The 17535-nt window shown below is 47.6% G+C and overlaps 1 protein-coding gene across 1 annotated transcript; it reads right to left on the bottom strand.

Annotated features, from left to right (window-relative positions):
- Positions 1 to 2019: 2019 nt before the first annotated feature.
- LOC135829167 (uncharacterized) lies at positions 2020 to 8055 on the bottom strand. The gene has a single exon (XM_065341571.1). It carries the CDS (start codon positions 8053 to 8055, stop codon positions 2020 to 2022), a length of 6036 nt encoding a protein of 2011 aa, XP_065197643.1.
- Positions 8056 to 17535: the final 9480 nt, after the last annotated feature.

Raw genomic sequence — 17535 nt, forward strand, 5'->3', positions numbered from 1 at the left:
GTCAACCCCGCGGCAGCCTAAAGGTTGATTTTATCGATCCAGCCTCAGCGCCATGTTGACGATGCCCTAGTGACTGTGTGTCATGGATTGCCTTGCCATCAGCGGTCATTGCCGTCCACCTTGGTGCAGCCCTCAACAACTGGCTCAGCCCATGGGAGTCTCAAGTGGACAACGTTGTTGCCAAAGTAGCTCAGATGACTGGTGCATCGTGGTGTAGGTGAGCACATAACTAGGACTTCCCAGCGCCTATTTGTCCAGGCTGCGATACTATGTGACGTGCTGTACTGCACATTCTTTTCAGCACTGCAAGGCCGGCAGCTGGACCGACTGCAGGGGCCGCGCACATGCAGGCCGCCTGTTGCCAGTGCAGCATTCTGGAACGTTCCTTCCTTCTGAGATCCGTGGAATAATAACTTTCTTTGCTTCAAAACAAGTTGCTTACCTTTCTGTTGTGCTCCCAGTGTCCTTACAACAATAACCTACAGCAATGTTTTATTTTCCTTTCCATTCCCCAACCAATGAATACTACAATGTCGATTCTATTTCTGAATACGTTAGTGTGTGCCCGCGCACGCACGTGTGTGTGTATACCTCACTCGTCACTCGAAGTTCTGTTCCCCATGACTGAAACACTGCCTGTCCTTTCAGGACCTGCCATCATCTGCGGATGGGCATTCAATGATTGTAGTGTGTGTGTGTGTTTCATTCAGAATCAGATCCGCTATCGTTGCATAAGAGAAAATCTGTGGGTTCACATCCAGTGCATTTGTAGATCTGCGTGCTTTTCTCGCCACGGGCGCATACATGGGACATTGTGTGTGTGTGTGCGTCTGTGTGTGTGGGGATATTGTCTGTATCGGCTTTTGGTACTAATGTTCAGGTCTGTGCTTGCATGTGTGAACATGAAATTGTTCGGTTCTGTGCATGCTATTGCTATGTTGTATATTATTGTATGTATGTGTGCATTTCCACGAACAGTGTAGATGAGCGTGGAGAGTGCATTCATCCCTCATCAACCACTTCCCCTTGGGCTTATGAGAGTTTTTTCTGCGTACCTCTCATTTTTGTTTGTTCTCTGATACTGTATTGATGCCGGTACCTGTACCTCGATGTGTTCCTCTATCTGCAGTCGCCTTTATCCTTCGGTCAAGTTAACGTTTATTGTGCTCTATTTATCGTGCGAATCAAAATAAACAATAATAACACAAGTCATGCTAGAGTGACGACATGTGCGTGTAGTAGGGTTGATGCGATGGGACGTTATAATTAGGTGGAACAGAACACACATTGGGCAGATTGATTGGGCATCATTGATTGTGCTCAGTCTAAACAGTGAACATAATAATTATCTTCAGTGACAGACTGTAGCGGCTAGCCTCCAATAGGTAGCTGGCACTAGTCGCTACTGCTTGTTTGACAGGTGCCGCCAGAACCCCTGTTGTGTCATGCTATAGATGCACATGCCCTATTCTGGGGCATACTGAGGTACTTTGATTTTGTTGACTGTCACGAACGGACATAAACGAGGGAAAATAAGGGGGTCTAAAATACTATTACTACTGCACTCCAGGGCAGTTCAACGGTGGCTGTGATCACAGTCCCTCGTCTCCGTCGTGAGAACATCAAAAACTCATCATATCAAGTGCTATTATCGAAAACACTGTAACGAGAAGAAGGTCTAACCAGACACAACTTCCATACCAAAAAACCCGAAAACTAGACCAAGAAGAAAAACTGTTCTCCGCTCTAAAAACACGGTAAACGATTATGACGTAAGGCGTCCAAAAGGAGCGAGAGTTTGAACTCCCGTTTGAACTTACAACAGATATGGCTGTAACTAAGTCACGTAAGAGATAGTAGGGGTCAAAGCATGCATACGCGAAATGTGTACAATAATGCACGACGTGGGAAAAGTGGGAAATAGTAAGTTCATGACTGCGCAGTCATGACACTCCCGAGGAACAAAAGAAACAAACTATTTTACTGTGGCATTGAATAAGACAATGGAATAGATACTGTCTACATACATACATACGTAGAAACAAAGGTGAAAGCTACAGACACCAGCTCAGCCTGCATTTGTGCATTGAGCCTTTCCTTTGCCTTCTGGGCGGCCATGCGCTGAGGCCTGCTGCTAGCAACATCAGTGCTGCCGTTGTCGATGACATCAGTGTTCTCCTTCTCCTCCGTTGCGTTCACTTCTAGCGGGTAGAGGTGGTTGATCGGTCGGTTCAGGATGGAGTTGGTCGTCTGTACTGTCGCCGAACGACTCTTGCCGTCCTGCGCGCTGTCATGCAGTTCTCTGATTTTTCCCATCTTCCACATTCCACGTGGTAGCTGGTCGTTCTTGATCATGACCATGTCGCCAATCTTGGGACCAGTGGTTCGGCTCCTCCTGAGACGATGGTTGATTGGCTGTCGGCTGCGAAGTGCAAGGATATAGTCATCTCTCCACAACTTCCAGAACGTGTCCAGTGCAGCTTGCTGCTTCTTCTGCAGTGACGTAATAGTAGCGACTGGATCTCGTTGGGGCATGTAGTCATCTGACTGGATATCGTCAGGAAGTCCCAGTGAGCGAGTTGGGGCAATGAAGTGGTTTGGCGTGATGATTCCATCTGTCGACTCTGACGGTACATACGTCAATGGGCGTGTGTTGAGCATTGCCTCAACTTCCGTGGTGATTGTGTTGAACTGCTCGTAGGTGAATCGACTGCGGCCAATGGCTTTGTGGAAAGCTCGCTTCACCAGACCAACTAGTCGCTCATAGAAACCGCCTTGCCACGGTGCAAACTCAGTGGTGAAAACCCAGGTTACCTTGTGTTCTGCAAGGTAGCAGGCCAGCTCAGGGCAGGTTAGGATCTTTTTCCACTTCTGATCGAGGTACGTCTGTGCCAACTTGAACTGTGGCGCATTGTCTGAGATGATCTTGTCAGGTCGTCCTCGCCTGGCAATGAATCGTTTCAAACAGTTGACGAACTGGGCCGTTGTTAATCCCATCACTACTTCCAAATGAACCGCACGGGTTGCCATACAGGTGAAGAGGCACACCCATACCTTCTGTGTTGTACTGCTGATGTTGACGCTGAATGGGCCGAGATAGTCGAGGCCGATGTACTGAAATGGATGAGACTGCTGTACTCGTTCTGCTGGTAGCTGTGGCATCTGGGGTAGACGGAACGGTTGCCCTTCGTGTTTCTGACAAATGACACATTTACTCAGAACGGCTTTCACAGCTGCTCGCCCTTGTGGAAGCCAGTACTTCTGTCGAATCTGGGCAAGTGTGTGAGACACTCCGGCATGAATGAGACGCGCATGAACTTCCCGGATGATCAGAGTACTTAGCTTACTGTGTCGGGATATCAGCATAGGGCGAGTCGCATCTTCAGGTAGCTGAGCATTGTCTAGCCTTCCATGGCATCTTAGCAGTCCTTCAGCATCCAGGCGAAGTCCGAGCTGGTCTTGAAGGGGGTGACGAGTACCGCTGCCTATAGCTTTGAACGCATCCGTGAAGTTCTGTCGTTGGTGTTGTCTGATGATGATCTTCTCTGCGATGCTGAGATCACTGGCTGCTACGTACTTGGTGCGCGAAGCATCATCAAAGACCATTGCTGCGAGGGGAATCTTTGGCCGTAGCTTCTCTCGTGTGCTGCTACTGACCTTGCTCCAGATCTTTTTGCCAATGAAACGGAGGCAGATTGCTGTAGTCCTCAAGAGCGATCTGAGGGATGAAACACGTTGTTCTGCTGCCTGAAGCGAATACGTTTCTGTGCTGTCGTTGATGACGGCAGCTGTGTTCCCAATTGTAATGAGAGGGGAGCGTCTCTCTTTGTCTGCTTCTGCAATGTCTTCTTGCGTGACGATCAGTTTTCCTGTTGGCCAGTCCTCTTTGTCTCCTGCTAGCCATGCAGGACCCTGCCACCAGAGAGAAGACTCCTTCAGCTCCTCTGGCTGAAGACCGCGTGTTGCTATGTCTGCAGGGTTGTCCTGGGACTGAACGTGACGAAACTGTAGCTGCTGATTGGATTTCACTTCCTTCACACGATTGGCAACAAATGTTGAGAGATGATGGGGCGTTGTGAGCCAGTGGAGAACACACTTGGCATCAGTCCAGAGGTATGTTGGGATGTTGTTCTGAAGTTGAAGCTGGGATTGGATGAACTTGACCATCCTGAATCCCATGACCACGCCGAGCAGTTCCATACGAGGAATGGTGACTGATTGCTTCTTGGACGGTTTGTTGGCTGACGGGGTCAGTCGGGATCTGGAGAAGATGAGATTCACCGTGTACTTGTTGGAATCCGGAATCTGCACTTGGAGGTAAGCTGCTGCTGCATATGCATCCTTGGATGCATCTGTGAAGATATGTAGACTCATCGGTTGACTTGCACTCGCAGGACCAATGAACCTTGGAATGGTGACGGTCGTCGTCTGCCGGAGTGCTGATTGGATGTTGTCCCACTCCAGGAGCATTGGTGCGGACAATGGGGCATCCCACTCCAGACCTTCCTCCCATAGCCGACGAAGGTACCGCTTCCCTTGCAGTGTAGATGGTGTCATCAATCCGAGTGGGTCAAACACGCTTGCCACTTTGTTCAGAACGCTGCGCTTTGTGACTGGACCGACTGATTTCTCATTGATGCTGTTGGACACGGCGATGTTATCTGCTTTGCTATCCCACTTGAGCCCAAGGACTTTGGTAGATGCTGATGGCAATCGGTCGATTTCCTGAATCTTGTCCAACACTTTGTCGGAGTTGGAGGTCCAGTCCCGTAGGTTCATGGATGCATCTGAGAACAGCTGCTTGGCTTCCTTGTAGAGATGAATACCTTCTTCTGGGGAGTAGACCGTGGTTATTAGGTTGTCCACATACAGATCACGTGCAATAGCACCAGACACATCGGTCTGGGCCTGTGTGAGGTGCAGCTGAATGGTAGCAGCGAGCAGAAATGGGCTCGAGACTACACCGAACGGCATTCGACAGAAACGGTACGCTGTGACATTGCCGTTAACCTTCTCAGGTGTGGTACAGTCCTTGTACCAGATGAATCGGGTGACGTCCCTGTCACTTGGCTGAATAGAAATTTGAAGAAATGCTTTCTCTACGTCAGCGCTAATCACAATTGGCTTGAGACGGAAACGCATTAGCAGGCCGCAGAGGTCAGGGAGTAGCACTGGGCCACGGTAGAGGCAGTCGTTCAGGCTTGGAGATGTTGCACTCGCTTTGGCTGATGCATCATACACTATCCTGACCTTTGTTGACTTCGCTGGTGTCACAACGGGGTGGTGTGGCAAATAGTGTTGTTTACCACTGGTTCCGGAAAGTTGAACTTCTTCAATGATTCCCTTAGCTAGCTGCTGTCGGATCACCTTGTCATAACTCTCGAGCAGCTGTCCGTCTGTAGCGAGTCGTTTGGCCAGTGATTTCATTCGGCCAAGGGCTAAGCCGTAGTTGCTAGGAAGTTGATCTTTGGTGTCATCAGGCTTCCATGGCCATTGGATGGAATACCTGCCATCGGAATATTCCGTTGTCTTGCGAAATTGCGCCAGTGCGATTTCGTCATCATTCGCGTAGGGTGAATCCTTGATTCCGATATTCTCCAGTTGCCAGAATTGAGACAGTACACTGTCCTCTGTGTTACGGTTGGAGACGCTTGCAGCTCCTGAGAAAATCGAACCGCTGCTGGTAACCACCAGGGAGGTCGTGTCATCATTGCTGCATTCATCCGGTAGTGAACTGCAGCCGGTGAGCAGGTATCCAAATTCGGAGGAGACTAGCTTGAGTCCTGATGGCAGTGTGATAACATTATTGCCCACCAGTTGCCAAAAGTAGTCAGCACCAATTAGAAAGTCGATGTTGACAGTTTCCATTGCGTGAGGCACAGAATCTGCTAGCGCTGTTGGAGACAGCTGTTCAAGAAACGCCAAGTCGGTCTGTTGCACGGCTTGTTTCACAATTGGGTTGGTTATGGTAGGCAGAGTATTCACCATTATCTGTGCCATGTTACCGTCTCGGAGGTTGACAGCGAGTTGGAACGATTGCGAATTGAAGCTCTTGGACTTAGTTGCTGCCATGGTGTTCAGGTAGAGCCTCTCTTCATTCTGGACTGGTAGCTGGAGTCGTTTAGCTAGAGCTGCAGTGATGAACGATCGTTGGCTGCCACTGTCCAGTAGTGCGTTGACCATGACCTTCTTCCCACAATGGTCAGTCACGTTACACTTAGCGGTTTGCAGCATGGCTGACTGAATAACTGCTTTCAGTGTTGAGACGCTCGTGGTGGCTAGTTCCGTGGTTTCATCTGGAATTGCCGCCGGCTCTTGGCTTGGCATCTCTGCCGGTGACAAAGCTGCGATTGCTGCTGTCTGTGGACTGCCATTGGCCAGTGAATTTGTTTGCTGGTGTTTCGGAACTTCGACTGCTGGATTATATTGTTGACCCTTCTTGGGACAAATAGCACGACTGTGGCCTGTTCCGCTACAGTGGTAGCAATTTCTACTACGGTGTGCACAATTCCTTGCGATATGGCCTTCTTTGAGGCACACAAAGCACCTACGTAGGGACAACAGTTGATCCTTCCTGGAATCCAGTGTTGAGTAGTTGGTACACTCATCACTGAAATGGCTTGACCGACAGAAGACGCAGGACGGTTCTCTTCTGGGGCTTGCCTGGCTGGATACAAATCCCATTGTTGGTGGACGATGGTGTTGTTGCTGGTGTCCCTGTATCTTAGGCTGAGGTGTCTGGCTGATGTTGTCGGTGAACTGACGAACTGTGTTCTGCATTGCTACATACTTCGCTAGCATCTCCCGTACTGTTTTGACCGTCCATGGCACAGTATGGTCGGATCTCTGCTCCTCCAGTTTGCTGACGAGCTGGAACGGGAACTTCGAGAAGAGTTGCTGAATGAGGACGCACTGAGTATCCAGGTTCTCTCCCTGAGCTTCCAATTGACGAAGGAGTTTCTCCATTTGGTCAATGGTAGCCTTCACTTCAGTAAACCTGTTGTTACATTGTGGCAGCTGTGCCAGTTTACGATACAGTGTTGCCACTATCAGCTCAGGCTGTCCAAATTTGTCCTTCAGCATCGTAACTGCGATAGGATAGTTAGCTGCTGTTATTGGAATGCCTTCGATGGCTGCTGCGGCGACACCCGTCAGGACGCTTTTGAGGTACGTGAATTTTGATACGTCCGGCAACGATTGACGAAGACCAACAGAGGACTCAAATGTCTGCCAGAATTCTGGCCAGTCCATGATGTCTCCATTGAACTGAGACAGTTTCAGCTGAGGAAGTTTCACCACTGGACTGGAGCGTGCAGCTTGCATGGCTGCTACTGCTGCCTGTGCCGCCACCTCAATGATGGACAGCGTTGTTGGTTTACTGTGGATACTGACACTTGACGATGCTCGTCGGATGCCATCTACACTGATCATAGCTGGAGACTCGTTCTGGTCTCTAGAATCTTCTTCCAGCTGCACTGCTGTTTGTTGATGCGCCTCCTCGTCAACTACTGGTATGTCCTCAGTGGCACTGGCACTATTGGTGGTGGCATCCACTGAAGTCACTGAGGCTTTCTGGTGCTGTTGCTGAGCAGCCAGAATGGCGGATTGGGACTGACGCTTCAATTTCTCCTCTTCAAATACGACTTGGTCGACAGCTATCTGGGCATCTTCAAAAATGCGCCAAGACACATTAAATTCACGCTCCCACTCCTCTTCTTCGTCGTGTACACTACATCTTTCTAAGTCGTCCAGAACATTGAAAATCTCATCCTGGGTGAGTAGTATTTCTCGTTTCAACTGTACAGCATCGTCAATCTGGGGCTGAAGCCTCTTTGGATCGATCCATACTTCCACATAGCTTTCTGTTGTTTTTTCCAAAATGTACGCAGTACATGCCCTGATGCGCTCGTATCTTCGCATGCACCGGCGTCGACGCTTCTGCGCGTCCTTGATGGCCTGCAGGCCTTTCTTCTGGGAGTCATCTTCCTGACAAGTTGTGGCTGTAGCACAACCTTCAGTGGCTTCACTAGTACGATTAGAGTCTTCACTTGACATCATATCCTATCCTGGTCACAGCACCATGTCACGAACGGACATAAACGAGGGAAAATAAGGGGGTCTAAAATACTATTACTACTGCACTCCAGGGCAGTTCAACGGTGGCTGTGATCACAGTCCCTCGTCTCCGTCGTGAGAACATCAAAAACTCATCATATCAAGTGCTATTATCGAAAACACTGTAACGAGAAGAAGGTCTAACCAGACACAACTTCCATACCAAAAAACCCGAAAACTAGACCAAGAAGAAAAACTGTTCTCCGCTCTAAAAACACGGTAAACGATTATGACGTAAGGCGTCCAAAAGGAGCGAGAGTTTGAACTCCCGTTTGAACTTACAACAGATATGGCTGTAACTAAGTCACGTAAGAGATAGTAGGGGTCAAAGCATGCATACGCGAAATGTGTACAATAATGCACGACGTGGGAAAAGTGGGAAATAGTAAGTTCATGACTGCGCAGTCATGACAGTTGACTGCATGTAGACAGCATCCAATAGTAGTACTCGTAGACCTTGGCTCTTTGTAGGTCAACCACCATCGCATGGATCGATCGGTGACTATGCACTTGGAGGTTGGAATAGCCCGCACTGAACAGATCTTGCCATGGCCCAGGGAGTGAACTCGCTTACTCGACTATCCCGGTTTTAGTTAACCAGCATGAGTGGTGCAATTTGTCCATACCATGTTGCGAGCTCACAGTTGTTTGGGCAGGTTTTGAGCTGCACCACGAAACAAAGCGAAATAACGGCGTGACTGTAGAGCAAGGAAGCGGCGAGACGGCACTTCCAGGACGAGACAGGCAGTAGAGATGTGTTCACAGCACGAGCAACCTCTCAAACCCTGCCGGTACTCCACAGTTACAAGAAAATGCCGGACTGGACGACGCGCCAATGCAAACCTGCTACATCCACCCAGGCAGATAGCTGCCAAACCAGGCCAATGTCGTCCCACGGCATACCGGTATGTCAATGTCAAACAGATCCTGCAGGAGAGGACTGGGATGATATTGGCGTCCAGTGTACGGACACCAGTGGCATTTCCTGCGTCTTTTGCAGCATACAGGATAGACTCATCACTATAAAGTCCACTACTTCGTGATTCTTATTTGTAGAATACATGACAGGCGTATTCAGTGTGCCTCGCAGGACTGCGAGATGCTGCAGAAGACCAGGTTCGACCTTTCTGGACCGCCATTCACCGACGGTGGGCTACACGATGCTGGAGGAACTAGATTCCAGTGAAAAACCAAGATTCCTTTGCTCCTGGACGCTCCGACGTGTTGTGATATCTGCCAGGTGCGCAGTAACTAGTATTTTCATCGCTATAGCGAGGACGACGCTGATCGGCAAACTCTCGCTCACAGCCATCACCAGCCTCTCAAAACCATCACTTGGCATCCCCCAGAGGTATAGGAGAAAGCCAAAACAGCTCTCAACAAACAATAGCTAAGGACGATGGAAAGAGAGCATGTCAAAAAGAAGACGAACAGTATGAAGTTCAAATGGGTTTGAACACTCGTACCACCAACTATACCACTTTCAATAAATCGTGACGCCATTATGTTTTAACACGCATACGGTCCATTGGGCTTGTAGCCCGTGTGTACTTGCGAATTCAAAAAAAAAATATATATATATATACTTATCACTCTCTTATTATTGACCCCCACAGAAACTTGTGATCTCTAAGCGGTCAAATATCAGCATATATTGACCGCTTATATTGACCACTTATTATTGACCACTTAGCCTGAGGACTTAGAACTTTTTCCTCAACTTAGAAAAAAATCAGAACTGAAAGAAGAAAAATCTGAAGCCAAATGCTGGGATTTGAACCCAAACTGTCAGATTCTCAGTCAAAGGACTTGGGGAACATACTACAAGAGACAACTGAAAACTTTGGTTTACACAGAAGTAATGTCCAATGTAAACGGCATATGTACATACTATTATACTATTACAATAGTATTCCTTTCTTCCTATAGCAAAGCAAAAACAGTTTTAGGTATGCTATGTCGTGATAAATCTATTATTGCCCTCATAATCGTGCAATAATAGATACATACACATACATAGATGCACGCAGTCGCGGAAGAATAGCTAGCTGGTACATGGTAGGTCTACACCCGTACCACACCGCCACAGAGTCAGTGTGCTCCAGGGAAAAGGCGACTTGTACTGTCTTGTAAGTTAGTTGTAGGACCATCGCCCATCGGCCAACAAATCGCATGCACAGCCACAGGTCGAGGACGACCACCCTCGACCTCTACCAGTGCTGAGTACCGAAAGACGTTTCCATGGAAACACTGTACTAGTATGCGGATGGTTGTTTCCGAACACAGTGTCCTCCACCTTGTTTTATGCTGTCAATCTAAAGGGGAAGTGCATCGATTTTTCGAGTATGGTCCAGAAGAAAGACAATTTTGATATCGGTTCGAATGGCATATCTCTCGCTTCCATACGATAAGCCAAACTTGCCAAATCGCCAATTGTACACTCGCGTTGCCATAGCGACCAGCGCAGTGATGACGTACGAAAGGCTTAGCTCCACCACAGAGAAGGTCGATCACTGCAGAATTTGGTCGTTTTCAATTGGTTTATTGTATTCACGAAGTGAAAGAAGGGCTGTGTTCAATGCTGTTAGTACAGTGAACTGTTTGTTAGTAGTCCTCTCGGTTGTGTACTGGGACGTGACACAGACAGGAGAAAGCTGGAGTGCGGAGACACCAGCAGACAAGCGAAAATAGTGACGAACAAAATGCTGAAAATCTTGGTTGGGACAAATCAGACGTTCAGCATTTCCCCCAACCAAGGACCATGCCGTTTGCTCTTTCCACTTCCTGAAGATGAATGTGATGCTTCCTGGCGACTCTACTACCGGGTATCTCTCGTAACAGGAGAGAGTTTGTGAGTTGAGTGCGGTTTACGTTTTTCGAGCTCCGTCTGGTGAGCATTTGCCAGCTGATTCGATATGCCTGGGCAGGATCCCCACCCACCAGGAACTCTCCAGCAGCATACTAGTAGCCATAAGGTAGCAGACCATGAAGGACAGGATCCCTGGAGACGGCTGACAGCCACCGAGCTGAAAGCCAATGCAGTTACTTTTCCTGCCGTGAACGACACCAAACTCATTGGATACGTGCAGTGCCTGGAGAAGCACGGTATTCAAGCCGAAGAAATCCTGTCTCTGCAGGTAAGCACTGGGGGTCAGTGCAGATTAACCTTTGCTGACAAACAGTTAGCTGACCAGGTTTGCCAGCATGGTTTCGTTTTTAATGGAAGCCATATCATCCCCTGATCTGTCCTTGAACACAACATTCAACTCCACATACACAATGTGCCAGTTTGGATTGCTGAATGCTGATGCTGTTGTGATCGCGGCGCTTTCCAAGTACGGCACCGTACTAGGCCAGATCAGGCATGGCAGGGTGGAAGTACGGGAAGGCGTCCACGTTGCTTCTGGTGTACGGTTCGCAACCTTCAAGCTGGCAAGTGGCAAGCGCATCCCTAGCTTTGTGCGTACCAGCGACGGCAAGAGCACATTTCGGGTTTTAGCGAGGGTCAATCTCCCACTTGTACGAGGTGATTCGTAATTTTTTAACATTGAGTCATTTCTTAACAAATCGGTAAAATATCTCATTGCCAGCGCCTGCAAAAAGTCATGTCAAATTTCTTTTTGCCATTGCCATTGCCAATGTTCTGTCAAGTTTGCCTCCAAAATTAAGACTGATATTCCTTCAGGAAGTGACATTGCAAGAGCTTTCAGTCTGCATGTGCGCGATGTTTACGGTAAAATAGAGTATAAGAGAGTCATAGCCGCTGGTTTCAACCTCCAGTGACAACACATTTAGCTGAAGAGGAAGCATATGATAGCTACATACTGGAAACGATGCCTGGGAAGGAGAAATGTCGGTGTGTTGGCCCTGGTATTGGCCAAATATTGGCAATTACTGAATTTAATCACAGATGTTGATCACAATTGCATATGAAATCAGGGTGATACACCTATTGCTATGCAAGCTTGAATGGCTTGTATTTGGATGAACATATTCTTGATCCAGTCTTTCTGGACCATCCTGGACACGTAGGGTCTCTTTCTATTGAAAACTGACTTGAAATTGTGGTGCTAAGGCCTATTTCACCATGATGTTAAGAAATGACCACAACAATTAATATGCAGAAGAATTGCCATTTTTCAACTGCCCCCTGCTTCCCAACACCAAGGATTATGTGAATGAACAACCCACCATTGCAATCTAAGGACATCAGTATTACACTTTTAGAGGAAGAAACGGAAAGATTCGCACCTCGAACCCTACGGAAGGCTATTTTTTACTTTCGTGTTAAATAATGACGAATCACCTCGTAGAGTATGCGATTCTACCACCCATATTGCGAGAAACTGTCCGAAGCTGGAACAGCGAGGTAGAACTCGCACAAACATCGCGCAGGACACCTCTTTTGTCGCATCGCAAAAAAGCTTCTGTGAATCCCGCTTAACTCAACTGGTACGCACACATCTGCACCGAGCACACTCACCTACTCTAGTGCCTTGCAGGGAGTGCAAGCTCTCACTTCTAAGTCCCCACCTGAAAAACACGTGGGCTCGCATGGGCTCACTCAGCACCAGTCAGCCATTGGCACTTCGGCTCAAGAAGCGGCAATGAAGTCCCCACCCTGTGCTTCCACATCCGACACCACACAACAGGGAGGCACAAAAGAAAACCATGAGGATGAGAGTCCACACAGCAGGGCCACCGGCACTGGCAGAATGAGCAACGAAACCACGTCGGAGGCACCAGACATCCCTAATAACAGCAGCAGCACTGAGGAGGAGGGGGACGACGATGACAATGACGCCCCTGCTCCTTCTTCTGATGTCGAGCGAACCGAGCTGTTAATTGCTGACGCTTTAAAAGCATCCAAACGCCAGAGGCAATCCATATCACCGGAGTACAAACGTTCCGGGCAAGACAAAAAGAAGCTGCCAAGTTTCTCAAGCAGAAAGCCCCCTAGCCGGAAGCCCGGCTGGCGTAAGTAGACCATGCAATCATTGTTTCTCTATGCACTCACAACGTTTTTTGTTTGTTTTTCAGTCTAATTTCTATTAACACTCCCACCCCTCTACCTGCATTACCAAGTGCATCAGCAGGTCCGGCTCCATCCCTTTGGATCCTTGTGACAAATGCGTTCAGTATCACTAACAAGATGAGTAACCTGCAGCATACAGTTTCCCAGAACGATGTCGACAGCGCTATTGTCACAGAGACTAAGTTAGGAAATGGCACTCTGGACTCGGATATCTCACTGCCTGGATACACTGTTGTGCGAGATTTATGAGTGTGCGAGATTTATGAGTGTCAGTTGTCATGTTGTCAAGGAGGGAGTGTGCGAGATTTACGAGTGTGATTTTGAGTGTGATTGGACAGGACGCTGCGCTGAAATAGAATGAGTGTTGTTGTGATAACATCATTTACGAGTGCGTTGTTAGTAACTTGTTACGATACAGTGTTTGTTGTGCGTGTTTGTCGGATACGCCGATATAAGCAGTTGCATAGATAATACTTACGTTGTTGCTTGCATTCTCGCTCTCCACAGCAACTCCACTGCGTGCTGCGTTCTATGTATTCCTATTCTGTACACTGACTCCCTCTGACAGGGTTTGCTGTCACCCTGTCTCTGGGCGCAAGCACCCTCTGACAGACCAAACTGATTTGCTTCATCTCCCCAATATTATTAATCTCCTTTCGATTTGAATTTCTGTTTGTTCTGCACCCTTTTTTCCAGGGAGTCGTAAAATACCCCCGGGTATTTTACGACTCCCTGCTTTTTTCCTTGTTGCGCCTGGCCTGCGCTTTTGTACGCAGAACTTTGCTGTCGCCATCGCGTCGCCATTATTTATATCCATGGTTACGTTGTGGTATGACTCATCGATGCATCATGCATGATCATTCTGCTTTTCTACTCGTAGTCTCGTAGACTACTTGTCGATATGCAGTCTCGTAGACTACTCTTCGATATGCATGCACGCACACTGATGTACGTATCTAATATTGACTGAGTACGAGGTCAATATAGGAAATAAAAGCCGAGTAAAAGACCGAGGCGAAGCCGAGGTCTTTTACGAGGTTTTTATTTCCTATACTGACCAAGTACGAAGTCAATATTAGATTATAGCAATAAAAACTGCTTTAGGGGCCGTCCGGGGTTACCGATTGTTTTTACAAAACGAAAAGTTTTAGTATTTTTCAGCCCCCACCCACCCACCCACCTTTACTGCAGGTAAAACGAATTCCAATAAAATATTGATGTCAATTTTCGACACCCAGAAGTAACTGGGCATTCTCCATCAGCATTCAATAATTATTTTTAAAACGAAACTCCATCAAACCCACCCACCCACAAACGAAAACATTTCGTTTTGAAAATATTATTGGTAACCTTGGACGGCCCCTTATGGCAGCTTTCTAAAAAAAGTTATTGTGTTCTAGTCCTGGGTCCGGCAAAGGCTATAGAAAATTTATAAAATTGCTTCCAAACTGGCCTGGACTCTGAACGAACATCGAATTTTGAATACGAACGAACTCTCACACTAACGAACGAACACGAACGAACATTCTCCATTATTATAATAATTATGTATTTCAAGGGTGAATTTTTTTGAAGACCATACAGTCTGTCAGTACAGGCGTTCTCTGTACTTGGCTGGCCACAGTTCAGTATTGACGGTGTACGTACGATACACTGCCAGAACAGAAATATTTTTTATCGCGTCCGCCTGAGTTATTATTATTATTATTATTATTATTTTTTCTTATTTTGTTAGGGATTTCCCAACAGGCAATGTTGCCTTTTTACTGGGAACCCTAAATGAGACTTTGTGTGAGCGCGAAACAAAGCAGGCGACTCGGCCAGGCGACAAGATGGAGGCAGCGCATTCCACCTGTCGGCACCAAGATACGCAATGGAATGGAAACCATACCGGGAGTGGCAGGCAGGCAAGACAAGAGCAGCTGTAGCTTGGCCCCGAGTTGTGGCAGCAGAATGTGGGCCAGTGCAGCGGGGAGTGAATAGGAGGCTGAGAAGTGGGCTAGATAAACCATGCAGACAGCGAAAGACAAAGACGTATTGCTTGAAATTTAAGCGTTGCTCTAGTGTGTAGATCTTGGTGTAAGCGTACAGGGTCTCAGTGGGAGTTCTGCGGTCAAGGGCAAATATTCTTTTAAGACTAGTACGGCTGGCTGTGATCAGCTGGTTGTATGAACGGTGAGATAGACAGTTAATGTAGGCAGAGCTAGCATACTCAAGGGTGGATTGAATAATAGATAGATAGAAAAGACGACGCGCTCTGTGGTTCAGGCTGAGTTGAATCACAGGGTTTTGCAGCTAGCTGCAAAGTCCATCACCATCGTCCGGACGAGAGTTTTCTTCTCATCGCTAGCTCAGGTTGTCAGAGCAGGAGAACGGTACTTCTTGACGTGGGTACGAAGATTTCTCGTCGTCGCTCTGCTGTGTGACAGAACCTTTTTGAAATTGAGAAAAGGACTTCGTCTTTCCCGACCACTTTATCAAATTCCGCTCCAACTCCGGATCGCGATGAAAGGCTCGAATGTTTTGACATGATTGCAACGAGTGCACGTTTGCTTTCAGGAACAGATGTCACAAGCGACTCGAATCCTTTCACTACGAGTACAAATCTAACTCAAACGGACACACAGAAATATTTCAAGAAACTGTGTCCCGACGCGACACTCAACTCCTTCAACTTGCTTCAAGTGATCATCAAGGCAAACGCAGTCGATCAGCGTGCAAGCTCGCGATCTCCCAACCTCCGCGGCTCCTTCGTGATCTAGTCACAAGCACTCTTTATGCTTGCTTGCTGTGTTCGTTTATCAATCTTGCGAGTTCGTTCGTTCGTTTTCAAATTTTCGTTCGTTCGTTTCACCCCTACTTATTATGGTCATAACCTCCTTGGGGGTCCCGCGGGACCCCTGGAGCCCCTTCTGGATCCGGCCCTGTAGCTGATCGTCCCTATTAGTCCATCGGCCAAATCTCAGAAAGGGCCTCTTTCGGCGAAGGTGATGCACTGAAGCTCCAACTAAACGCCCTTTGGCACACTAGCTCATGAGACCCCATAGAATACGAATCCGATTGTTGGACGTTGCCAATCCAGTCCAGGATAGTCGAACTGGGTCGAATACCTTCTTCCGATTTTCGTAATTTCGTCCACCATTACATCTTTCTCATCGACTTTTTTTCGCTTGGCGAATGTTCTTGAGCCGCTGAGCAGAATCTACGCACGCTCGAACACTTGAAATGCTTGCATGTTGACGGTTCGCAAGATTCTAGCGAGCTTGGTGGAAATCTATTATTTATTTTGACATTTTTGGGGGAATCTGAATTAGAACGGTAGAAGCTCATTCGGAGAAGACGGCGTGTCGCCGCTGTCGGATTGTCGCTACTGTGTTTCAGACGTATTTGCTTGAACGTGCTATTGAGGATGGACAGAAGATGAAGTGACGGCCTTCTTGAACACGGACGTTGTGTCTACATTGTAGCTGAAACATCTCATCTGGCGTCTAGAACGCAATTATTATGAGTTGTGAGTGCCAGCTGAGCTGAACACAAGCTGGACACCATTCGTCAGCTGGGAATTTGCATGGAAGCTCTTGATAGCCACGATAAGCATAATTATACAGAGGTAACCTTGTTTGGCTCAATACGCATGCAGGTGATACCACTAGTGGCACTACAATGTACAATGTAAATGGTGCAAAATTGATGCAACAGCGAATATGTACTTCGTACAATCACGAACAATTGTAAGGCAAGTGTTCATGCCTGTCATAGAAGAATTTCTGGCCGGAAGTCTTGTTGTCATGGTCATAAATAATACAGGACTTGAGTTGGCTCTGGACATAAACACACTTGTGGTGAATACGGTCATTATTGCGAGAAAAATATTTAGCCACTGTATGTTAACACCTGATGCCGCACTACACGCAATATTTCATGTACATGTATGTGAGACTCAATTGCATCCACAAGGCCGTAGATGCATGCAAGCACACAATGCTGTACAGTATAAGTAGTAGTCGACATGTGGTGCCTTCCTGCTGCACATGCACATGCGGCAAGTTGGCAACGACACATGACCTATCTGCACCGCACAGCGTGAGCTTAGAAAGGAATATTGCACACATAGTGCTATTTGTGTTCCGATATCGTTAAGCCAGGATACATGTACTAGTATCCTTATACATGTACCTGGTCACTCGATAGGCGATGCCGACTGTACTAATCTTATCCATATTACCCGACAGGCTATAGCACACTGCGTCAGATCACTATGCAACAAAACAAGAGCTTTGCCCGGAGCGAATATACACTGAAGCAAAGTAGGTTTCAACGGTACAGCACTAGTCACGATGAGGGGAGTTACGAGGATGGTTAGGCCGTGGCACATAGATGATGAT

The sequence above is a fragment of the Sycon ciliatum genome, chromosome 13 (assembly GCF_964019385.1).
Source record: "Sycon ciliatum chromosome 13, ocSycCili1.1, whole genome shotgun sequence".
Lineage (NCBI taxonomy): Eukaryota > Metazoa > Porifera > Calcarea > Leucosolenida > Sycettidae > Sycon > Sycon ciliatum.

Excerpts from the sequence above, each read along its gene's own strand:
- LOC135829167 (XM_065341571.1), bottom strand. The coding sequence starts at position 8,055 with ATGTCAAGTGAAGACTCTAATCGTACTAGTGAAGCCACTGAAGGTTGT.